Below are 25,539 nucleotides of genomic sequence, written 5' to 3'. Positions count from 1 at the left end.
GGCAACTACAGCCTCCAGGCAACTACAGCCGCCAGGCAACTACAGCCGCCAGGCAACTACAGCCTCCAGGAAACTACAGCCTCGAGACAACTACAGCCGCCAGACAACTACAGCCGCCAGACAACTACAGCCGCCAGACAACTACAGGCAACTACAGCCTCCAGACAACTAAAGCCGCCAGGCAACTACAGCCTCGAGACAACTACAGCCGCCAGACAACTACAGCATCCAGACTACAGGCAACTACAGCCTCCAGACAACTACAGCCGCCAGGCAACTACAGTCTCCAGACAACTACAGCCGCCAGGCAACTACAGCCGCCAGGCAACTACAGCCGCCAGGCAACTACAGCCGCCAGGCAACTACAGCCTCCAGGCAACTACAGCATCCAGACTACAGGCAACTACAGCCTCCAGGCAACTACAGCCTCCAGACAACTACAGCCTCCAGGCAACTACAGCCTCCTGACAATTACAGCCTCCTGACAATTACAGCCTCCAGGCAACTACAGCGTCCAGGCAACTACAGCGTCCAGGCAACTACAGCCTCCAGACAACTACAGCCTCCAGGCAACTACAGCCGCCAGACAACTACAGCCTCCAGGCAACTACAGCCTCAAGGCAACTACAGCCGCCAGACAACTACAGCCTCCAGACTACAGACAACTACAGCCGCCAGACAACTACAGCCTCCAGACTACAGACAACTACAAACTACAGACAACTACAGCCTCCAGACAACTACAGTCTCCAGACAACTACAGTCTCCAGACTACAGACAACTACAGCCTCCAGACTACTACAGACTCCAGGCAACTACAGCCACCAGACAACAGGCAACTACAGCCTCCAGGCAACTACAGCCGCCAGACAACAGACAACTACAGCCTCCAGGCAACTACAGCCGCCAGACAACAGACAACTACAGCCGCCAGACAACTACACAAGACAACTATAGCCTCCAGACAACTACACAAGACAACTACAGCCTCCAGACAACTACAGCCTCCAGACAACTACACAAGACAACTACAGCCTCCAGACAACTACAGTCGCCAGACAACTACAGTCGCCAAACAACTACAGCCGCCAGACAACTACAGCCGCCAGACAACTACAGCCTCCAGACAACTACAGCCGCCAGACAACTACAGCCGCCAGACAACTACAGCCGCCAGACAACTACAGCCTCCAGACAACTACGGCTGTGTTTTCAAACTCTAAGTCTTTCCAACAGTGGCATATTTAATCTCTCCTCAGGTTCACAGGGAGATTTAAGGTCATGTGAAAAAGAAAGCAGACCCTTCATCACTGAAAGTTAATAGTTACGTATTAAGACAAAAAAATCATGTCGGCTTTACCAGGTCATCGACTACAGTATACGCAGCCTCAAATAATTACATATGGCATGCTACATGGCGTCATCATGTCATCACATCATAAACTAAGCCATAATGTACCAGCAGTGTGTGAAAAACTAAGTACACCCCAAGAATCATTGGCTTTTAGCAGCAATAACGTCAATGATTTGACGCTTAATGTACAGATCAGGACTCATTGAAGCCTGAATGTGTTCTGATCACTTGTAAGTCATTTTGTGTTAAGGAATATGCTGAATGATTAAAGGTGGGGTAGGGGTTCTTTTTCTGGAACATTTTTTTACATATTGCTTGAAATACTCTTCACACCCCCATTGCAACCAATTAATTAAAAGTTTTGACACAAAAATGAAAAGTTTTAGTGGCCTCTAGAACGTACAATCTAGGAAAAACACTATCCAATCATACTGAACAGACCGTTCACAATGATTGGATACTGATGCCGTCTATCAAACTGCAACCTGCTCCTCCCTCCCCCTCCTCCCCCTGTGCGCGTACCCTGCTCCGTGAACGAATTACGCGTCCAGAAGCTTGGCAGGAAGCTAAACTAGAGCCAGCTTGGCTAGCACCTAGCATTATTAAACGTATAGTCAGCATATACTAAATACTAAATACGGCAACGATCGATGCTTGCTGTCAGAACAGCGCACGTGCACCTTCGTGCTCGTGAACAAGCATTGCGCATTCACGTACTCTAGAGGCGTGGCTTCGGGGGGAAAGTGAAGAAAAGGGTTGGAACTTTTGACCTGTGTATTTTCAAAATGTAGCTTCGCTGGACTCAAAATCCAGGATCTCCTACCCTACCTTTAAATGCTCATTAGTAGTATACTGTGTTCAAGTTTACTGGCAGAATGTGAGAGGATAGCAACCCAACTTCTGACAGGTGGTGCAGATGTGCACACGTGTGCACCACATATTATCTCTTACTGCATGTGCAACAGAAATATGTCCGAGTCCATGAAAAACTGAATCATCTCAGACCTATTTCATCTAATAATCTGTCTCCAGATAGATGTGCAAACAAGCTTCAGATTAACGTATAACGACTCCACCAGCTGAGCCCACAGCTTTAATGTTGTTATGTTGAGTGCATTCAATAAAGCTCGTGAAAAATACAGACATAGATAAAGGATAAAAACAGATTCTAAAGGAACGCATGCAAACTAAGCCTGCAGACAGAGGCCATGAGCTTTTTCACCTGAGTAATTGTTAGTTGAGCTGACTTTTTTTTTTTTTAAAGAGGTCAGAGTCTTTTCTCCTTCTTGATTTGCATAGTTTCAAATAACACCGTGGCTACTTTTCCACTGAGCTGACATGGATTCTAGATAATAAGTCTTAATATACCAGTTGTTCATATTTCTATTGTGGTCAGTAACTAACCGGTGTTTTAGTGAGACAGCTTTTTTCTGTCGACAGTGTGGGCTGATGTTAGTTTGGTGGAGGACAGTTTTCATCATAACCAATGAGAACGAAGCATTCTTCAAAATGACATGATGAAAATAAATGTTCTGCTGCCCAAAAAAAGTTTGCAGTTGAAGCAGAGTGCATATTTTTGTCTCACCTGAGCCCATGACAGCACAGATGAGGATCATGGAGTTGTACTTTATCTCCGGTGCGCTCCTCTCGTCTGACAGCAGCTTGTGAAGCACCGACACCAGGCTGGCTCCTACGAAGTCCTTCTCAGCTGCAACTGAAACCCAGGAAACAGTGGGATGTTTCACAGAATCTACTATCAGATTCACCTTATAGACAAGTTAATGTTGCATTCACACGTAGTGCAGTACTCAGCAGAAAGTTCAGGGCTTTGTAGAGTTTAAGTTTATTCAGTATGTGAGATGTTAAAGACATCACACCAGGTCTGATATATTCACACGCCAACTTTTAAAAGTGTCAGAAACAGTTTCTCAGTTTTTCCAATGTTTTCCCATCTGTCAGAGAAGCTCAAAGGAACTACAGATTTCTGACAATCGCCTCGTTTCCCAAGACACTTCCCTGAAGTCATCCGCAGGGTAAAAGTGGAGGGAAAGAAAACTGCTGGTCACAGATCAGCTGGATCACATATTTTTCCAAATGATGTCAAATATGCTTGTAAGCACAAGTCTTAAAGTCCTCCATCACAAAAAAAAAAAGTTTTCAATCTCATTAACGTGTCCATAAGATGTTTTTTATGCGCTACGAGAGATGCAACGAGCAAAATCAGCCACCGCTGCTGTGGCTGAGGATTTCTGCTTAATCTGAATCTGCAGAGCACCACCTACAGTGTCAGGCTCTGGTCAAATGGTTCAACATTTACCTCCCGTAATCTGCCCTCCATGGAAAATGTCACGGAAAAAATGAGAACTAATTAATTAGTGCTTAAGAAAAAGAGAGGTGCACTGCGATGAGAATTTGACCACACTTGCTGCGATGTGGGTCTGTAGCTGTCAGAAACACTCAGAAACACTTCTGCCTCCAAGTGTCAGACGGAACTGACGGAACGGGCAAACAGGATTTCTGAGTGAAGGGGAAGCGACTTGTGTGACAACGTCACAGTTAGAAGATCCCATTTTGTTTCATGGAGCAACTTGCTGTACGTGGTACAAGGATAAAAACAATACAAGTGGAACAGAAATTGACTTCAGAGGGATAGAAATAAATCATCTGTAACCCGTCTTACCCAAATCCAGCGCTGCGATGAGCCCCAAAGCCACCAGAGCTTCGTTCTGCATAATCATATGCTCGCTAGTTGCCATGGTAACTAGGTGCTTGACTCCTCCTCCCTGGATCACAGTCCTGACGACTTCCTAAAAAAAAAAAAAAAGAAAAAAAAAGACACTAAAAACATCATTATCCCTTCAATGAAGTTGAATACAGAAACTGGAAGAGAGGAAATGTGGATCCATTAACATGCAAGTCTTTCACCTCTTCAAACTACCTCTGTCCAAATGCTAAATGAAAACTGCTTGGAAAACGTATGGGACATCCTCTGTCCTATAATCTCAATGAAACATCGTTTTACGTTTCCTCAAACGAGCACCATTATGGAAGTTCTGAGTCCAAATGCTGAGAGAAAATCTGGGCTGTCTGCAGTGTTCTCGGCTTCAGCGTGGACTTACCTTGGACTTGCTGTGCCGAATGAGGGCCGACAGGAGCCGGTTGGACTCGCCCATCACTCCTGCGTGATCTTTGGCTTCGCACCACTCCACTAGCCTCTCCACCAACTTCCCGTTGGTTCCCAGCTGGTCTGCGGCTTCAGCTGAACCAACACACACAGCAGGACGCGGGATTACTGGCAAGCACGCTGCTGTGCTCTTTCTTGAGCAGCTGTCACCATATTTGTGTTTATACGAGTCAGAGCTGAGGCTCCTGCAGGCTGCAAAGAATCTCTCTTGATTATCGGAAAAGGACTTAAACGGAGGCAACTTTGTGTGGAAAATCTTTTAGTAGGACTTCTATTGAAGGATGTTTCAATGATGAATGAACAAATGAATGAACAACTGTCATACTGTATGCAATATCAGAAAACAAAAGTCACACGGCAAACATTTTTTGAGACAGTGGGACCACATTTTCAAACTAAGAATGCTAAGACTAAGAATTCTACATCAGCCTTCTTTTTTTTAAATTTTATTCTACCAAATATAAACTGAAGCAGCAGGACTGACTGAGGCAAGCGAGTGTGAGCATGCAGGTCATGTGTTAGACTCCTCTGCATCCTCACTGGCCTCACAGTGATAGTCCAACCTATTATCCCATTTCCCAGTTTGCACACCCTCTGTTCCTCCAATCACTTCCTCTGGTTGGGTCTTAGTCCTTCCCATCGGAGATGTGGGCAGAGGAGGCGAGGACAGGCAGGAGGCGCCTTTCTTTAGTCTCCGTCTATCTTCAAGAAACTCTTTAAGACCCAGCATTTTAGAGAGCATCTCCTACCCTAGCACTTACCAAACTGTCTTTTTCTTACTAAATCTTATTCAGAGATGCAGTCGAGATGGAAAAATATACATAGAAGTGTTGCTTAAGTAAATTTTAACAGCATTTCTAAAGATTTGTGCCATTTCAGCAGATTTTTTAAGCATTTGTTGAAAAATCATTGAAAATGAGCATTTGCATTTACTAATTGAAACAGCATTTCATACACTCCAAGCTTGGTTAACTTGTCAGTGTAGTAGAACTACTGGATTTCCACAGCATGTCGATAGCATGTGCTTTCAGAGTCACTATGTCACAAGCTGTGCTTTGACTGGCTGCTCATAACAGAAGAAGAAGATGGGAACAGATCTCTACCTTGCGTATCGATGAGCATGCGTAACGTTCCCAGGAGTTTAAACTGGACTGGAGGCATCTCTGATTGCAGAAATTTCAACACCACATCAGCTACACCAGCAGACAGCATCTTGGACTTGTTCACCACTGTGGAGGGACAGAGCATCACTTCATCATTATCACGCTCATCTTTTGGATTTCATGCTTAAAATACAAAGAAAATGATCAACATGTAATACTTTGTGTCTATTCAAAGGGAGTCTTTCAGGGATAGAGAGGTCAAAAGGGGTTTAACCTGCAGCAATATGCAACGGCTCATATAACGCCTGCTGGAGATAAAGACAGCACAGAGGCACCAGTGTGACACAATGTCACAACAAAGACCTGAAAGGACAGTCTGAAAATGCCAACTGTCAGAGAGAATTATTCCAGATGCCTAAAATCAGAGCTGCTACTGAAGACAAAGAAGACTTACCTAAACACGAAAACAGCCTTCTTACATTTAGGGCAGCACAGTGTACTGGATGAGAACTCATCTTTGTATCATTTATCATTTATGCTGTGCGTGTAGCATAGAACACTGGGAATAATGTGCCGCTACATGTCTCCCAAAGCCGCACTGAGGGTTTGATGTGTGACCAGACCAAAGCAGCGACCCACCAGGTATGGCCAGGTTCCGCAGGGCACTCAGTGCTGCGTGCTGCACCGTCACGTTGCCTTCCTCAACGTGACGGTCCAACAGCTCCAGAAGCTTCTGCACAATTCCAGTGTCCACCATGTGGATGCAGTTCCCATCTACACACAAATACAAATGTAGTCTGAGGACAAACGCAGCTGAGGTTCAACAGTGCAGGAATTATAACTGTCATGTTACCATTGCACATGGCTGAGTGAAAATAACTAGGGCTGGGCAACGATTAAAATGTTTAATCTAATTAATCACATGATTTCCCTGATTAATCACGATTAATCGCATTTGTACGCAAAATCCAAAAATAAATTAAAAAGTAGTGTGTAGCCTTTAGCATTTAGTTTTATTTTAAATGTGCTGCCATATGAATGAAAGTGCCATAACATTTGCTGTGCAAACACACTTTTAACATCAGCATCTTTCTGTAGTTTTTATGTAGAAGCCTCGCTCCACTGTCTGTTTCCTTGAATGACTTGCTGCTATCAGTTGTGTGTTTTGCCTTTAAGTGATATTTTAGACTGGAACTACTACGCTGAGAAGACAATTCAACTTGGCTGTAAATGCAGGAGGTTTTTTTATTTTGAAATACGTGCTTTTATGTTGAAACAAGTAAAACAGGAAGTAGCGCCGGTTAGCTCCGTGAGCTTCACACCTGTAACGGTGATGTTACCTGCTAGTTTATTTTTATTTTATTCCTCCATGCTTCGTAGGGTTTGCTGTAACTGTGTGAATGTGATGCATTCAATAGACTTTTACAATAATAAAACCTGCGTTAATGCGCGATAAAATATGTATCTGCGTTAAATAATTAACAAGTTAACGCGATAATAACGAGTTAGCTCGCCCAGCCCAAAAAATAACTCATGAAATTCAGCTTAGTTATTGAGTAATCTTGCTAACAAACTGACACCAGCTCACAGGAACACAGGATCGAGCTTACCGTTGCGAGCAAAGTTAGCGATGGCCAGCGCCCCTGCCAGCTGCAGCTGGTGGTTGTGCGACGGTATCCAGGACAGGACCCTCTGGAAGACGCTGCCCTTTCCTCCCTCAAACAGCTTTTGCATGGATTCATCTGCACAGAGAAAAGGAGGGCAGTTTACAACAGCTCCCAGCTGTGCTGAATCACTTCTAGGTGTCTAAGTCTGCTGTAGTAGAAATAAAGAAGTGTCTAATCCCTCACAGGTGAAGTGCTGAGGGAGCAAAGAGAAAAAAAACCTGCACGCATACTTACATCCCACCACGTTCAGCTCGATGCTGCTGCCATGAAATACTTACAGGGAGCTTGAATTATTCAGTGCCCGTCTGCCCGACAAAGGATGCCTACAGTACTGTGCTAAAGTGCTGAGCCACGCCTCACTTGTATACTTTGCCAGGAAAAAAAAGATGGGCAAACGGAAATGTAAACACATCAAAACAGAGTTTCTATAATTCTGAGCTTGTACGTCGATGTTTGGTATGAGCACCAGAACTAGGGCTGCACGATATATCGAAAATGTATCGTTATCGCGATACCACGGCTTGCAATACACGTATCGCAAAAGTAAAAATTTTATCGCAAATTTATTTATTTTTTTCCCCCCTTGTCCTGTCCAGCATTATGGCAGCAGAATTGTAATCTGAATACCGTTTATGCTAAACACATTTGCTATGCCAAGGGAAGCTTTATGAATGTAAATGCACTAGCCATTTTGGTCTTTTCCCCATGTAATCATTTAAGCACTTTTAAGTCCCTCCCGACCTCATTTTGTGAACTCCTCCGTGATTCACCTAATTTGCTGTTATTAAAAAGGTTGACATTTTAAGTTTATGCTGCATATCAGCCATGTTTTTTCCTAATAAAAAAATGTTGGAAATAAAACATTGCTCTCAGTTGTTTTATACATGATACAATGCAGAATGGCAAGTAGAGAGGGAAAAATATATGTATATATTAAATATCGCAAGTAATATCAATATCGCGGTATCCAGTCATGTTATCGTGTATCGCACATTTTTCTAATATCGTGCAGCCCTAACCAGAACCCTCTAAGAGCAGCTGCACGCAGCCTCTTCCACCACCAGGCCCACTTTCAGCCGCACTCTGCCACACATTTGATGAGCTTGGCTTTGAAATCCCGTTTGATGTGAGCAGACTGTACAACGATGACGCCTGCTGCATTGTAGAAGGATGTGACTAAAGAGCAACACAGGTCGGATGGGTCTCAGTGGAGTGAAGTTTTATAAAATGACTGCCTTACTTACTACTTTGTATTAATATGTTTACTGCTTTGCCGCTCAGTTGTAATTCCGGCGTCATTTTCTTCCGTGCAGGTCTTTATTTTGGCATTTTATTAAAGATGCAACTAAAGAAATTGGAACAAATGATGAGTATCTTAGTTCATCCTTTGGTAAAGCCCTTGCTCAAACAGCTTTGTACAGCAAGCTGCATTCTCTGTGCTGGAATAAAATCCAACCTTTTCAAGAAAGAATGAGCATGGCGTCTATGCATCCAGAATGCTCTGAATGTGGATGATGAGGTTTTTTACCCCAATCCTATCACTTAGTTGCTGGAATCAAACTGCAGTGTTGACTCAACGAATCCACCAGGTGATCGATACAAAAACCACCAAGTACAAGCTTCTGTCAATGTATCAACCCCTCATGTTTACCTCCAAGGAGCAGGAGAACCATGAGGTCAGAGGCAGTCTTGAGCTGGGCGATGTCCTCCTCCCGCTCTCCGTCCACAGTCTGAGCTACAACCTCCAGCAGACACTCCACCAGCCCGGCCTCCACCAGCTGCAGCTTTATCACATCTGCCAGGGGAAGAGGACCACAGTGGCTGTTCAGAAACATGTTCAGGTGAACAACAAACTGTGCTCTAATGCATGGAATCAGCCAATATCTACACTTACTGAATTGCCTAAAAATAATGCATCCGTGTTATCTTCTACATTCTACACAACTTATTTCAAATACTTAAGATTCTGAGAAAAACTATTGAATTGATAAGTTTAACACTATTGATCTGGTATGAATGGAAGTGAAGTGGACAGTCACCAGCTGAGTGATAGAAAGAGGATGTAGAAACAAACAGAAACAAGCCGCTTCTCTTCCACATGATCCGACTTGAATTCCACTCACATTTGTTTCTGTATGCGAGAAAGCTTTAAGACTTGACTTCTCATTGTGTTGGAGGCAGCATAAAAGTCCCCTTTGTTTGTGTCAGTTTAGCATTCATCATGACAGGCATCACTGTTCTCAGCTGTCTGACGGAAATGTTCAGTCTTTGAGGAAGTGGTCCAGAATGAGCATGATACAATGATCTACTATTTGAACAGCTTTCTTTGACTTCTCTCTGTGCTTTTTTCTGTGACACATACCATCCACCTATAAAGACTGGATCATCAAGACAACAGATCATTTGTGTAGAACAGTCAATGGTATCAGTTTGTTCATCCTGCCTGTGTACTCTGGCCACAGGAGAGCGGGCGTTGCTGTGCACCAGGAGGAACCCAGGACCCCCTGCAGACTTCGTAGGGTCTGAGAATGGATCCAAGGGTTTCATCCTGATACCTAATGGCAGGTGGGGTGCCATTGTTTAGCCTGCAGAGGTCTGTTTGTCCCTCCATGGATATGCCTCCCCAGACCATCACTGACCCACCACCAAACCGGTCATATGAACGGTGTTACAGGCAGCGTAATGCTCTCCATGGCTTCTCCAGACTCTTTCACATCTGTCACATGTGCTCAGGGTGAACCTGCTCTCATCTGCAAAGAGCACAGGGCACCAGTGGTCAGCCTGCCGATTGTGGTTCTATGACAAATGCTTATCAATCTCCATGGTGCAAGGCAGTGAACACAGGGACCACTAGAGGGCATTGGGCCCTAAGGCCACCCTCATGAAGTCTGTTTCTGATTGCTTGGTCAGAGACTCTCACACCAGTGGCCTGCTGGAGCTCACTTTGTAGGGCTCCAGCAGTGCTCATCCTGTTCCTCCTTACACAAAGGAGTAGATACCAGTCCCCCAGGTGACCTTTTTACGGCCCTGTCCAGCTCTCCTGGAGTAACAGACTCCTCCATGCTCGAGACTGTGCAGGGAGACGGCAAACCGCCCTGACAATGGCAAGTATTCATGAGCCATCCTAGAGGAGTTGGACTACCTGTGCAACCTCTGTAGGATCCAGAAATCCCCTCACGCTACCAGTAGTGACACTGACCCTAGCCAAATGCAAGAATAGTGGAAAACAGTGAGAAAAGATGAGGAAGGGAAAAATGTCAGTGGCCTCCACCTGTAAAAATTCTTATTTTGGGGGTCGGCTCATGGTTGCCGCTCTAGTGCACCTGTTGTTAATTTCATTCAAACCAAAACAGCTGAAATTGATCAGATCAATATCCCTAAAGTTTACTTAATTGACTGAATGCTATACTCTCAATAAAAAGTGTTCCTTTCATTTTTTTGAGCAGCGTATATGCAAAATAATAGTGCTCAATCACTCGTTCCTGCTCTCCAGACTGCTAGCCTCCTGCTAGCCTCCAGCTAACCTCCTGCTAACTTCTTGCTAACCTCCTGCTAACCTCTTGCTAACCTCCTGCTAGCCTCCTGCTAACCTCCTGCTAACGTCCTGCCAGCCTCCTGCTAGCCTCCTGCTAACCTCCTGCCAGCCTCCTGCTAGCCTCCTGCTAACCTCCTGCCAGCCTCCTGCTAGCCTCCTGCTAACCTCCTGCCCGGAAGCTATACCCGGCAACCCAGGGTACAGCTGAACAGTCAGTAAAATCTCCTCATAAAAGTCTTTTCTTGAGCTTATTCCCATGACGATGTTGGCAAACATCATGTGGTTAGGAAAAGATGGAGTAAAGAAAAAATGACTGCACTGCAAAGAGATTGCCTATTGTCCTCACAATTATTTACATAAATCCAAGTTAGGCAACTGGATGAAAATAATCAAGCATCCCTTTGAATGTTGCAGTTGGAAAGAATTTTGGGATGGAATTATCTCCTTTCATTTCTTAAAAAGGGATAATCCACTGTTCCTAAGATAAAGAAGATCATAAAGGAAGCACCGAATCTGATTTCCTTATAATTTAGAAAATGTGACCAGCTCTCATCATGGCTGCTCGTCAGACACATCGGAGTCATTTCGCTCAGTTGGGAAGCCCTTTTCTCTGCGTTTGTTCCTGGAGGTTGGGCAAGGAATTGGTTCTCTTTTCCATCCTGTCAACACACACGTTAGACTGTTTTTCTTTTTACTGTTTAAACCTTAAATATAAGGTTTAGTGGTACTCGTTGTTGTGTTTTGGTTTGGATAGGTAGGGCAGTTCAAGTTCAAGGTCTCCTTTAGTTTTAATTATTCATCTGACTTGAGTAGCACCTTCCACCCTTCATTCCTCCTCTTGGAATTGTGACTTTTGATCTGAAAGCACTCGTGAATAAACAGTCTGTGCTTACCTTTACGCTTGATTGTCTTTATTTTACCTCCTGTTTAACAAGAGTAGAGCTGGGTCATAACATAACGACTCACTTTTAACACTTTGTGATTTGATCTCACTCATGAAAATGAAACATTATAGAATGGAGACCGCTTTCTTTGCGCCATTTTTACACTTCCTAACCTTAAAAAAAACAACAACCCCAAAACCCCCAAGAGTCTGAAAGTAATACATATTTTTCAAGTTTTAAATTGATACTGTAATGACATTCTGATCGTGAATGATTCTGGACACATTAAGTGTGCAGTGAAATACTGGCAAACTAAACGAAGCATTTACGAATTACCGTGTAAAACTGACTAAATGTTGCGGCTTTAACCAGTTTGGACGGTCACCCGGACTTGTTTTTTTCAGCTAGTCTGCAGTGTGACAAATGAAACCAGGAACGAGGTTTCTTTTGAGTTAAGTAGGACGTTGTCCTGGAAACTGTCAGTCTGGAAGCACTCAGTGAGCCTTGTGTAGTGATAACACTTAGTAAGATGCTCACTATCTGCTGCTTAAACACACACACACACACACACACACACACACACACACTGATATGTTCGAAAAAGAGCAGCAGAGTAAATGCAGGAGCCGTCTGTCATGACTGTGCAGTCTGGGAAGCATGACTCATACTGAGAGGAGAATTTACAGTAGGTGGCGGAGATGAGTTTCATCTAAAAGCATTGCAGCACTGCAGTTTCTCACCGTTTTATATCTGAATATCTAGACTTCTTATTCACTGCTTATGGCTCTTTTGTCTTACTTAGTAAGTATCCAGGTGCCAACTCGTTTTTCCCTTCACAAAATTTGAAACTTTTCCAGTATAAGATTTATTTATCGACAGATTTATTACGTGTGCACAAGCAGTTAGATTTGTTAGTTCAATGATTTTTAAAACTACTGTTGAAAATGAAGGCTATAATCTGACTCTGCATCCTGTAATGTGGCCAAAGAATTGCCAGAAGACTGCAGCTGTAATTGTTGTATCTCATACAAATCAATTACCACTAACCCAAAACACAGCCTTTTATACAAGCTGCAGACAGCTGGCCTGTTTACATTACACTAGAAAAAAAAATATTGAGTTAACATGACCAAAACGGGGTTTTAAAATAAGCATGTAAACATGTTAGTTTGACTGAAATCATTAGAAATTGAAGCCTCCCATCGCTGGACAAACACACCCAGATAGTGTGGTTGGGATAAGAATCCCTGCAGGTATACGCTCAACAATGGGCTACGGTACTCTGTACATGCTCCATAGTTCCACCTTCTTTCATCTTTGTGTATAGCTACATGCACAGTTGATTTGGATATCCAATCTGACCACCATCCTCGTCCCAGTAAACATGTACACGAGCGGAATAAAGTTAATGACTGACGTTTGTTGTGTGAAAAAAATATTCGAGACAATCTGCTGCCCAACTGTCTCTGTGGGAGATCATCATAAATATGTACAAGTGTAGCTGAATTCATGGCTCAAACGTGGTCTTTAAGTTACTCGAATGGTGATTTTGTCAGATGTCACCATGGTTACAAAATCGGAATTTTATCAGAGCAGAGTGACGGTCTGGAAATGCTTTAAGTAACTGCCAGTTGACTCAGTCTTAATGGGCTATTTCACCCACCAGAATGCAAAATGGAAGAGCGGGGACAGGGGATGGAATTGGGATTAGGCCTTGAAACAACTTTTCTTAATCACAGGAGTTGAGAAAGGGTGGGTTGAAAAAGGTTAAAAAGATTAAGAATCAACTAGGGATGCACCGATACCGATACTGGTATCGGGTATCGGGCCGATACTTTTCTAACATACTCCTACTCGTACTCGTTAAAGTTAACCGATACCATGAACCGATACCATCAAGACCGCGATCAGAGGGTGTCCAAGTCCTGGTGTGCAATATACAACTACACAAAAATATTTTTATCTTATTTACTATATTAGTCCTTTGTATGTACTCATTTCATAATACAGAGGAAAACTCTATTCCTAAAAAAATTATTTAAAAAAGAATAATCCTCAAAGAACCCATATTTCGCTGTAAACGCAGTTGCGCAGGTGGGAATTATGAGACTTTGACACATCGAAGGCTGAAGGACAACATGAAAACAGAGAAAGAGCGCTTTCTTGTGCGGAGCAAACCACCAACCACCAGTGCAGAGACTGCCGACAACCCACCACCGAAAGAAAAGAGGAAAAAAAAAAAACTGTCAGCTGACAGTATCATGAAAGTTACCCGTCTTATGGCTTCAGTTGGACCGGGGGTGTCAGCAATCCTCAGCCCGAGTGCGTCCTGTCGGGAGAAGTTAGCTAATGCTAACTTAACTGCTAGTTAGCTAATGCTAACTTAACTGCTAGTTAGCTAATGGTAACTTAACTCCTAGTTAGCTAATTCTTCTGCATCGGACTACCTAAGCATCTCCCACCACGCGATTGAGCACCTTCTGCTTTTCCCCGCTACCTGCCTGTGTGAGTTGGCGTTCTCTGCTCTGGTTAAACATGAAGAACAACAGGAGGTCGCGGCTCTCTGTTGAACAGGACTTGCAAGTGGCCCTCTGCTCAGTGCCACCGAGGATTTAAAAAATCTGCGCGCCCCGACTCACTAATTTGTAAGTAGGCAAAATATTTACAATAGCACATGTCTCACTGATTGCTGAAATGTTGCATTGATAAATTGTAGTTTAGGACCATGAACAATACAGCTTCCTTGCATTGACAGTTCTCTGTGCTGAATTTCTGCTGAGTTTCCTTTGCCTCACTTTTAATTTTGTGACCTGTCTGGTTTAAATGACTGTTGCTGCTTTGATGAAGCCTAATTTGATAAAGTTTCAAATTAATTTTTGAAATATTTCGTTAATAAATATTTCATGAGTAATAGTTGTCTTGTCACATTGTATTTGGCATTAGTAAATAGTAATGCACATTTACAGATATTTTACATGATATGAGTGATAACACGTGTTATAAGGGCTATTTTGCACAATAGGTGTACCTTCAGATTTTTACTTGTCCTTTGGTGTGCCTTGGGCACAAAAAGTTTGGGAACCACTGGGCTAGTGAGACCAAACCTGTCCTCCAATTTATTAAATTTTTTTGTGGTAGAAGTATCGGCATCGGTACTCGGTATCGGCAAGTACTCAGATCCAAGTATCGGTATCGTATCGGTTTGAAAAAAAGTGGTATCGGTGCATCCCTAGAATCAACACGTCCTGTTGTTTTGTTTTCACACAAACAAGATTCAACAAAATGACCCATATAGGCGGTCATCTTTGGACTATAATTAGAGGATTTATTACGGTAAAGCTGCTGAGTTTATACCGTCTCTATGATCCAGCCTCCCAGATTAATTCAACTGACACGGTTTGGGACACGTGTTGTATCCTGAGCAGCACTCTGTGTTTGCTGCAGGTGGCAGACCCCCAGGAGACCCCCAGCAAACACAAGCAGATGAGAAGGCTAAGATAAACACCCAACCATTGTGGTTCTGGGAAACTGTGGGTTGAATATTACAGTGAGGCAGGGGTTGTTGTTAACTGTGGTTGGTTTATGGTCTCGCATCGTTATGGTTACCGCCTCCAATGAGCCATCAAAACTGAGTAGATCATTGCTGGAAGGCGAGTGCAAATATTGAATACTGAGGGGTTTTACTCAGACCAAAAGGAGCTTAATATTATGGGTGAAAGCCAATGTCACTGGATCACTACAGATTTAATGTAAGGTTTGACACCATTGAACATTTGTTGGAAAACATTTGAAGAACATTTTTTCCTACTTGTGAAATCCTGCCCAGAGAAAAGCACTCTCTGCTTCATTTCTTCTGATAGAAAACAACATGATGAACTGAAGCTTTATGAACTGGTTGTCTGCACTGCTGATGAAAACCTGTGAAAATCATGTGCTATCACTGGTCATAAAGGTTTCATCAAGCTGGTCTTGTATGAGCACCAAAAATAGAAATAGAAACATGACTGAAACACTTAACTCATGGATTCAAAATAACAAAAAAAAAAAATAAAATAAAAATATCAAGATTATGTCTTTTATTTATGATACTATATATTGCCAAAAGTATCAGCTCATCTGCCTTTACATGCATATGAACTTCAGTAACATCCCATTCTTAATCCAGAGGGTTTAATACGACGTCGGTCCACCCTTTGCAGCTATAACAGCTTCAGCTCTTCTGGCCAAGCTTTCCACAAGGTTTAGGGGTGTTTATGGGAGTTTTTGACCATTCTTCCAGAAGCTCATCTGTGAGGTCAGACACTGATGTTGGACAGAAGGCCTGGCTCACAGTCTCCGCTCTGATTCATCCCAAAGGTGTTCTATCGGGTTGAGGTCAGGACTCTGTGCAGGCCAGTCAGGTTCTTCCACACCAAACTGGCCCATCCAGGTCTTTATGGAGCTTGCTTTGTGCACTGGTGCGCAGTCATGTTGGAACAGGAAGGGGCCATCCCCAAACTGTTTCCACAAAGTTGGAGCATGAAATGGTCCAAAATCTCTTGGTATGCTGAAGCATTCAGAGTTCCTTTCACTGGAACTAAGGGGCCAAGCCCAGCTCCTGAACAACAACCCCACACCATAATCCCCCCTCCACCAAACTTTACACTTGGCACAATGCAGTCAGACAAGTACCGTTCCCCTGGCAACCGCCAAACCCAGACTCCTCCATCAGATTACCAGATGGAGAAGCCTGATTCATCACTCCAGAGAAGGCGTCTCCACTGCTCTAGGGTCCAGTGGCGGCGTGCTTTACACCGCTGCATCCGACGCTTTGCATTGCACTTGGTGATGTATGGCTTGGATGCAGCTGCTCGGCCATGGAAACCCATTCCATGAAGCTCTCTACGCGCTGTTCCTGAGCTAATCTGAAGGCCACGCTGGAATTCACTGAGTTCCAGAGAGCGAGCCATTCTTTCACAGATGTTTGTAGAAGCAGTCTGCATGCCCAGGTGCTTGAATTTATACACCTGGGGCCATGGAAGTGACTGGAACACCTGAATTTAATTGTCTGGATGGATGAGTGAATACTTTTGGCAATATAGTGTACATATGAAATACACTCTGCTGGTTGGATGAATTTATTATTAGAAATTCAGATTTTTAGGTTTTAAAAAAACTTGGGAAAATCCAAAAACACAAAACAAATTTCATGCTCCCTTTTCTTTTTTCCATCCTTACCCAAACCTGGAAAAAAAAAAAAACTAGAAACAAATTCCAGACTTTTCAGTATTGTGTGGGAACCCTGACTAATAAAATAAAATAAAAATAAAATAAAAAGTATTACCATTTTCAGCAAGCGGAGCCAGAACCTCAAATATCATCTCCTTTTTCTCGTGCTCCGTCTGCTTCTGGAAAAGACGCACCAGCTCTGCAGCAATGTTGGTGGAGGCAAACTGTTCTTTGCTGGACTCTGAAAACACAACAAGTGTTACAAAAGGGATCAGAAATGTTGCTTTCCAAAGTCTCAGAGGGTGCACCGGTGTCTGACGTTTTTGCAGTTGGAGACATTAGGCTGCCAACACCATGACGAGTAGTTCAGTCAGTGTTGTTGGCAGTCTGATGAAGGGGAATTGCAACAGAGTAAAAGAGAAACAGATCTGGCAAATAAATGACCAAAAAAAAGGACGTGTCAGTCCATTCGAGAATCTGCTCCGCAACATATAAATGGAGGCCAACCTCAGAGTTCTATTTCAATAACCCTGAGAGCAATAAATGAAGAAAGCAAGTGAGACATAACGCCCAACACAAAACGCTTGTGGCCTGACAAAAGCCCAACAATGATATACTCACCAAGCTCAGCCAAATTCCCAAAGGCAATTAGACACATTTCTGTCAGGGCTGTGTTGTGGGAATGGATGCCTAGCAGCTTCACCAGAGTGGGGATCACACCCATATTGATCAGCTGGGCTTGTAAGGAATCTGCAAAAAGAGACCAGACACAGGAAGACAGGCAGTCCATCCATTGTTCTAAACAGTCAGTATGTCTGTGGAGAAGCATCTGTACAGCCAATATGCTATACATATAAATCTGATCATTTTCACAAACACCCCCCTTTAGCACCTAACTTACTTTAAATACGTTTTTGTAAGAAGAAATAACACATTCCAACTTTTAAATGTTGGATATCTGTACAGATGTTCTTGTTCATCACAGTCTAAAGCACACTATGGGGTTTCATTGGCACAGCCTGTCCCACCTCAACATTAGGTTACAGAACTATTGAAAAAGTCTTGAGCCACTCGTCATTTCTTTACACAGGAAAACAGGAAATAGGTGCAGCATTTTTTTTTTTAAATAAGTAGAAACAGAAATGTAAATACAGAATATGAGGCAGAAACATTCTGAGCAGCTCTAAAGTGAATATCTGCTCTGAGCTCCTTTCTCCTCCAACACAGCCTGAACCCTCTCAGACGAGCTTTCTGTCCTTTCTTTAAGGAGTCTTCAGGAATAGTTCTCCAGGCTTCTTGAAGGACATCCCAAAGCTCTTCTTTGGATGTGGGCTGCCTTTTGTTCCCTTCTGTGCCAAGATGATCCCACACTGCTTGAATAATGTTGAGGTCCGGGCTCTGGGGAGGATTCTTCCCTCCATCAGACCTGCTGCCACTGATTTTCAGCCCACTTCTTGTGTCATTTGGCACAGCTCAGCCTTTTCTCCCTGTTTCCCTTCACCTCTCAGCTCCTGTGTCAGGTCTTTGCTCGATTTTTTTCCTCTTTCTTAAGGACATCACTTTCAGATCCTGTTCATCTGCTGTAGATAGTTTTTTAGGCCTGACACTTCTTCTTTTGTCCTCCACTTTCAGCTAACAGCGCTTTGAGAATCCCGTTTTTGGTGCAGAAACACTATTTTCTGTCTGTCACACTGTGTTATCTTTGGCATTTTTCATAGATGCAACTAAACAAATGGGAACGAAATATATCTTTGCAACAGGCTGAAAATAAAAATTGGGTCTTTGCCAAGTTGTCTGTTATGGTTCATCCCTTGAGGTAGGTGCCCTTTTTTATGCATGAGCATGTCTAGTGGGTGAACTAAAATAACACTGCCCTCTGGAAATGGTCGGGTACAAGGACTGGACTGAAAATCTGTGATAAAGCAGGCAATGAAAAACCTTCAGAAAGCCTGGAGAAATATTGCTCAAGACAACTTTAAAAGATTATAAGATAGTCTGACAGGCAAAAAATGAAGACATGAGGGGTGGATCAGGACTTCTGCACAGTACTGTACATCAGTGACCATAGTAGCTTTATTCTAAATCATGAGCTGACACTGTAATTTAGTAACCATATATTATTTAACAAATTAGGATACAATCTAAAACAAAAAGTACTCAAAATTAACATTTGAATTTCCTAAGAACGTTAAAGAAAGGTGTAGATATATTTGTCACCGAGTGGTAGTAAGTGGGGAAGTTATCGGAAGCATGTGAAGAGCAAAAAGAAACCATTTTGATTAATTTCCATGTGACAAAAAAGTCAATCAGAATCAAGAATCATAACAGGGCAGAGGAGAAGAGCAGAGGGGAGGGGAAATAGTCGAGTCATGATCCTTTCAGATGCTGGCAGACTATAAATACTGGAAGAACGGTGTGTACAAGCACAAGCTGAACACTTTCAGCCATTAAAAAGTGAAAATAGGTCTGAGATGAAAGCAGCTTCCTCCATGGAACCAACAGAACAGAAGGCATTGCTTCATGTTGCTCATAAACCAAAACTCTCATATTTTAGACCGGTAGAGCAGCTTTAAAACACAATGACATCCATTACAAACGAGGCTAATCGTTTCACTTAAAGTTAGTATGTCTGCACAGTGCCGGTTCACAACAAGTCATCCCAGGGCACTTTCTTTCAGTGTTAGCATGAAGCTTTCTCATTAGTAGCGCGTTATGAAGCATCATCCAGATGCTAAAAGCTGGAGGATAGCATAAGAACTGATCCATTTTGTTAGTGTGACCCAAACCTCCCATCACCGAGCCAAACAAATCCATCCTTGACCCAGCGCCAACACACACCCTGGGAGGAGCTCTGAGCCTGGGTCATTCCAAACGGTCTGCTCTCAACCAGCCTCGTTATCACAAAGACCCGACTGTGGGACACAGCAGGTAAAACACCAGAATGCAAAAATAATGCAGATGTGAACAGAACGGAGCAAAGGTAAAACCTTAAAAAAGATAAACCAAAGGAGCTTCACGATTGATGTCCTGCACCCCAAAGGAACAGTTCAACAAGCACAGAGCAGGAGAGTCAGGCAAACAACCCCTATAAAGCTCATCAACGTCTCGTTATTCATAAACAAAATGCAACGGTTCAGGAGAGTTCTGCTTAAAGTTCTGTAAAACACGAGCAAAAGCTACAACCACAAATCAGAAAAAGGCAGAAAAATACAACGACTCTTAGAATGAATCAAAATAACAAGTGAAACTGTTCATCATTATAAGTGTTGGATGTACAAGCATAAGAGATGGATTCAAATGCAAAAATGGATGGCTGTGTATTAACACAAGTTATGATGTGCAAGAGGCCAGGTATCTCTGCTATAAAATTAAAATAAATTAAAGATTTTATACCATTTTCCTTTGCATTTTCCATACACCTAACTTTCTGATTTGGGGTTGTTATATAGTTGCACTAGAAGAGCTACAGAGTCAGGGGATAACCAGAGTCATCTAATGGTGTCAATTCTTAGACGTTTTGATATATTTCTCCACATAAGTGACAATTTGTTGGTGGTACTAGAAAAAAAACAACAACTAAACACATTTTAGGACTCAAGACATGGGGGTACTGTAACTGTCTGTACAGAATGTAATAGCACTTAATCCAAAAGCTGTTGAGATATTTCGGTCTACTTTGAGGCGAGCAACCGACAGACCGGCACTCCTCTGAGCCATGTTATCATCTACCAACCGAGTCCCAGCGCATGTCGCAAACTCACAGGGGAACAGTGGGAGGAAGGTGCTGCTAGGATGAAACCAAACATTAATAATGTGAGATCTCCTCAGAGGTGAAGTTGGAAAAGCAAAAGAACGTGACAGAAAGAAGAGGAGACAGATCAGTCTAAAGCGGAGAAGCACAGAATCCTGCTTCAGTTCAACCCTACTGTCTGTGTGGAAGAAAGAGGACCCCCTGATTAGTCGAGATGAGTTAACAATGCTTCTTGGGGGAAGATGGTCATTACCATTATCATTGCTATAGTTCATCAGCATGCCACAAAAGACAGTCAAGAGCTTCTCATTTTCCGGCTCAGTATTTTGGGAGAGGGATTTAATGTGTTCAGCTACTATTTGAGCCCCTCCTGCCAGGTGAACTGCACTCCTGCCCTCATCTGCAAAACAAAGAGGCCAGGACACAAATCAACCACAAAGCAAAGAAAAAAAGCAAAGCAAAAAAATAACCACACGTGAAAAAGATACATACAAGCAATCTGAAATAATAGGTAGATACTATACAAATCAATTAAACTATAAACCGAGGCTGTACACAGTCGCAATGCTGAAAAAAACAAGTTGAATAGCTACAGTCTGACTACTGAACATGACTAAAGATGATTCAAATTTGGCTCATGGACCATGTGATAAACAGTAATTATTATTTATTATTATCATCTGAAACCATGAAAGGTCCAAATGTTGCAACTGCACAGAAAACCACACTTTTTTTTTTTTTTCCTCCGGTGTGTGAAGCTAAAGAATAAAACTAAAGCTCTTCCTGCACATGCATCACTTTCCTGTAGCCAAGAAATAATAACTTTACACAATCAAAAGCAAACAAATGCCCTGCAGTCTAATAAAAGAAGAGCAAACATGTTTGGTGCAACCAAGCCTTTGACCGCTGTGTCCGTTTCCAGATCCGAGTCCTGTGAAGAACGGCGCTTCTCTGGGATATTCATGACAGGTGTCATCAGCATTACCCTTTCATTTGTTTCTTTAGACAAACAGTAAGTACACAGTGATTATGACGGTCTCTGCAGGAGGGCTGTGTCTGGCGGGACAAAGCCGGCATGAGTCAGCCCTCTCAGTATCAGCACACCCACTAATTTTGTTTAATTGTGGTGCCATGAAACAACTTGGCTCTCAGCAACCCTGCAGTGGTACGTGCATAATATTGCCCATTTCAGGTCTACTCATGGGCTTTATGTGGAAACTAAACATGTTCCTTTTTTAAAAGGAACAAAGTAGCTGCAGATAATCTTGAGGGATGTGCGAAAACAGAGGATGTGATACTGCTTTAACAGTCTACAGTCAACAGTGTCACATTCATTCAGGTCTTCTGGAGTCATAGGTAGGGTTGCAAAGGGGCGGAAAATTTCCGGTAAATTTCCATGGGAAGTTAAGCTTGGGAATTTTGGATATATTCCATATTGGAAACTTTCCATGGGAATAATGGGAATTATGGGAACTAATGGGAATTTAGGAGAACTAACTGGGAATATATCCAAGCATAAATATAAACAGAAGTCATAAGAAAACATCCATACAAAATGTTTTCAACAGATATTTCAACAGATTTATTTGTAAGTAAAGTAGAACACATTCTAATTACTTGTTTCATGGATGAAAGTGTTGGAGTGTTGGGTTCAATATTACCCATCCCCTAACCCCACTCAAAAATAAAAACAGGGACCAGTTGCGCTCGGAGGCGGCTGATGATGGTGGGATTTGGAGGATGATGGAGGCTACAGGTGCAAGGGCCTCAGATTCATGTCATGATTATGCTAAAATGTACTTTCCTCAACTATATTTAAGTTCCCTAAAAGAGCCAACCTTCAATTTTGAAAATTCCCAGTTTATTCTCTTAAATTCCCATGGAAAGTTTCCGTCTTTGAAAATTCTGGGAATTTTGCAACCCTAGTCATAGGTCACCTTTCTCTAAGGCAAGTCAGAAGGAGATTCCACCATCTCTGAAGGAGGGCATCCAGCCTGGAAACCTCGGATTTTTGCAGACATATTTGACATTTTCTGGTTTCATCAACCACTGATCTACTGTGCACACTTGAACAATTTGTGTCAAAAACCCTGCAACAGTGGTAAAAAGGTGTGGACTGCTCCCCACAGGTTGGAACACAGGATGCCCCCTGTCACACACTTCCCTGTACAGTACCCTGCGCTCCTATCAACAAAGGCAGAGATGGTAGAATGCCAACAAAACCCTACTTCCATATTTCTCTTGCAGTCTGTGGTTACGTCCTTCACCATTTGTTTAGGTATTTACAGTTGATCGCCGCGGTCCATAAGTAAATGTCCATAAGTGATCACTGTAATTCATGCTCAGGGTACAAAGGCAGTGAGGAGCAGTCAGGGGAAGTACCTAATGGTATCCTGTGCGTCTGTCCCCAGCAGGCATCAACACTTCACTCATGGGTGGATGGCGTGTGCGATTTAAGGTTGGATATCTTGAAAAAGCTTAATTGAACATTCCCATTTACATCATTACATGGAAAATAAACTGAAACCCTTAATGAATGAACCTGTTTAATATGACAGAGCAGATCTTTTGAGTCATCCCTATCCCCTCATTTTAGTGAGCGTGCATTCTGCACACTGAGGGAACAGATGACAATGAGCCCAAAAAAAAAAATCCGGTTTTATCAGCCTTACTGAAGCAACTGCGAAGATGTTTGATATCGCATGTGTTTTTAAGGTAGTTAACATCTGCGTCTTCACACTACTCAAGCATTTACCATACGACCATGCCCCCCCTCCACTCTAACAAATGCCACGTCCCACCAGATTCCACAGATAGCCAGCTTTTCAACAAGATGAGAAACTATGCGCCAGAACTGACAGCTGTGATTAAAGCCTCTAAAGCTGGCAGCAAAATCAGGCCTCAACTCTGCAACTCGTCCCTGAGGTCAGTCTTCAAATACTTCACTTGTAAACTCTTGAATGAAATGTCTTAGGGCAGAAATGGCAGAAGTGCTACATACAATCAGATTATTGTCAGATGTAAATTTGACTTTGCAAATCACTAAAATGGCTGTAAGTTATCGCATGATAAACTGGCACATTTTCGATTGCTTGCATCCATCTTTTCAACTCAGCAAATGTTTTATTTTTGGTCCACATACATCATGAGATGTAGTTATTACTCCGTCATGTCCACTCATACTGTGATCTCATTCATATGTGCAACTTGACACATTTCAGCTACACAAAACATTTAGTTGAATATTTTTTAGTTTTTGGCTATAATTGCACAACATAAGAACAAACTCCATTTGTTGTACTCACATATTTAATGCAATGTAATGTTTATTCTACATCCTGAGTTCTAAAAAACCTGGAATCACTGTGTCAAAAAAATTGCAATAAAAACTAATTGAATGTAATTTATATATTCTCTTTTTTTTACTAAGTCATGGAAAGCATTCGCTCATCTTGAGCTCGATGGCAGCAACAGGTCTTAAAAAGTTTGGAACTGGGCAACAAAAGGCTGGAAAGGGAAGTACTACTAAAAAAAAGAGCAACTTGAGAGCACCTTGGAGAAGCAGAGTATCTCAGAAGTAAAGATTCAGCAATCTGCAAAAACCTGCGTCAGCAAATTGTGAAGCAATTTTAGAATAATGTTCCTCAACATAAAATGGCAAAGACTTTGAATATTCCATCACCTGCTGTTCAAAATATCTTTAAAGGTTTCAGAGAATCTGGAGACAACGCTGTGTTAAAGGGACAGGACTGAAAAAAATCAATGGTCTTCCATGATCTTTGGACCTTCAGACAGCACTGCATTAAAAACAAGCATGATTCTGTCATGGAAATCACTGTGTGGGAGAACACCTCCAAAAATCATCGTCTGTCAACACAGTTCACATATTCAGAATTGCTATCGTCTTGTCTGAGGCAAAGCTTACTTAAAATGGCCTAAGGCAAAGAGGAAAATTTCCATTAAAATTTGAAATTCCTTTAGGTAATCATGGCCGCCATGTCCTCCGGACTAAAGAGGAGAGGGACCATTCAGCTTGTTATCAGGGCTCAGTTCAAAAGCTCTGATGGGATGAGGGTGCATTAGTGCCTATGCAACTGGCAACCTGCACATCTGGAAAGGCATCATCAGTGCTGAAAGGCAGATTCAATTTTTGGAGTAACATGTGCTCCCATCCAGACAACATCTTTTCAGAGGTCTTTCATATTTCAGCAAGACATTGCAAAGCCACATACTGCATCTATTACATCAACATGGCTTTGTAGTAAAATAGCCCAGGTCCTGGACTGAACATCATAAAACGTTAAATACAACAAAGAAAATCCAGGACTGTTGAGCAACTGGAATACTAGATCAGACAAGAATGGGACAACATTCCTCTCCCCTAAAGTCCAGCTGCTGGTCTCCTTAGTTCCCAGTTGTTTACAGACAGTTGTTAAAAGAAGATGGGATGCTATACATGGTAAATATGGCCCTTGTTCCAACTTTTAGATGCGTTGCTGGCACAAAAGTCCATATGAGCTAATATTTTTCATGAAATAGTAAAATGTCTCACTTTTCATATCTAATATGTTCTATTGTTAATACAATATTGGTTTATGCCATTTGCAAAAACTTGTGATGCTCCGATCAGCATTTTTTGGACCGATCACCGATCACCAAAATCATGATCTGCCCGATTGCCGATCACTGCCGATCACGGAAGGAATCGGACATTTCCATGCCTTTCATCTAGCAGAGAGTGCACCATTTATAGAAATTAAACCGCCAGAGGTAGCTGGGGACATGTAGAACAAGAATCTGGTGGAGTTTGCAGAAAACAATTGTTTTTTTAAATTTTCTATTAATATTTTAAT

General features: G+C 42.5%; 1 protein-coding gene across 2 annotated transcripts in view; it reads right to left on the bottom strand.

Moving 5' to 3' along the window:
* Positions 1–25,539, bottom strand: part of rap1gds1 (RAP1, GTP-GDP dissociation stimulator 1) — a 40,560-nt gene that overhangs the window by 906 nt on the left and 14,115 nt on the right. Inside the window, exons 5-14 of one of the 2 annotated variants that reach the window (XM_075450836.1) lie at positions 20,940–21,086; positions 17,557–17,685; positions 17,051–17,176; positions 8,960–9,103; positions 7,252–7,383; positions 6,281–6,415; positions 5,642–5,767; positions 4,474–4,613; positions 4,035–4,161; positions 2,940–3,068 (exon numbers count right to left, since the gene is read on the bottom strand). In XM_075450836.1, the coding sequence (XP_075306951.1) occupies positions 2,940–3,068; positions 4,035–4,161; positions 4,474–4,613; positions 5,642–5,767; positions 6,281–6,415; positions 7,252–7,383; positions 8,960–9,103; positions 17,051–17,176; positions 17,557–17,685; positions 20,940–21,086 (1,335 nt within the window). The remainder of the gene's footprint in view (positions 1–2,939; positions 3,069–4,034; positions 4,162–4,473; positions 4,614–5,641; positions 5,768–6,280; positions 6,416–7,251; positions 7,384–8,959; positions 9,104–17,050; positions 17,177–17,556; positions 17,686–20,939; positions 21,087–25,539) is intronic. The other variant, XM_075450837.1, reaches the window with a different exon arrangement.

This window comes from Odontesthes bonariensis, chromosome 19 (genome assembly GCF_027942865.1).
Source record: "Odontesthes bonariensis isolate fOdoBon6 chromosome 19, fOdoBon6.hap1, whole genome shotgun sequence".
NCBI classification, from domain to species: Eukaryota; Metazoa; Chordata; class Actinopteri; order Atheriniformes; family Atherinopsidae; genus Odontesthes; species Odontesthes bonariensis.
This window is presented reverse-complemented; position numbering and strand designations above follow the sequence as displayed.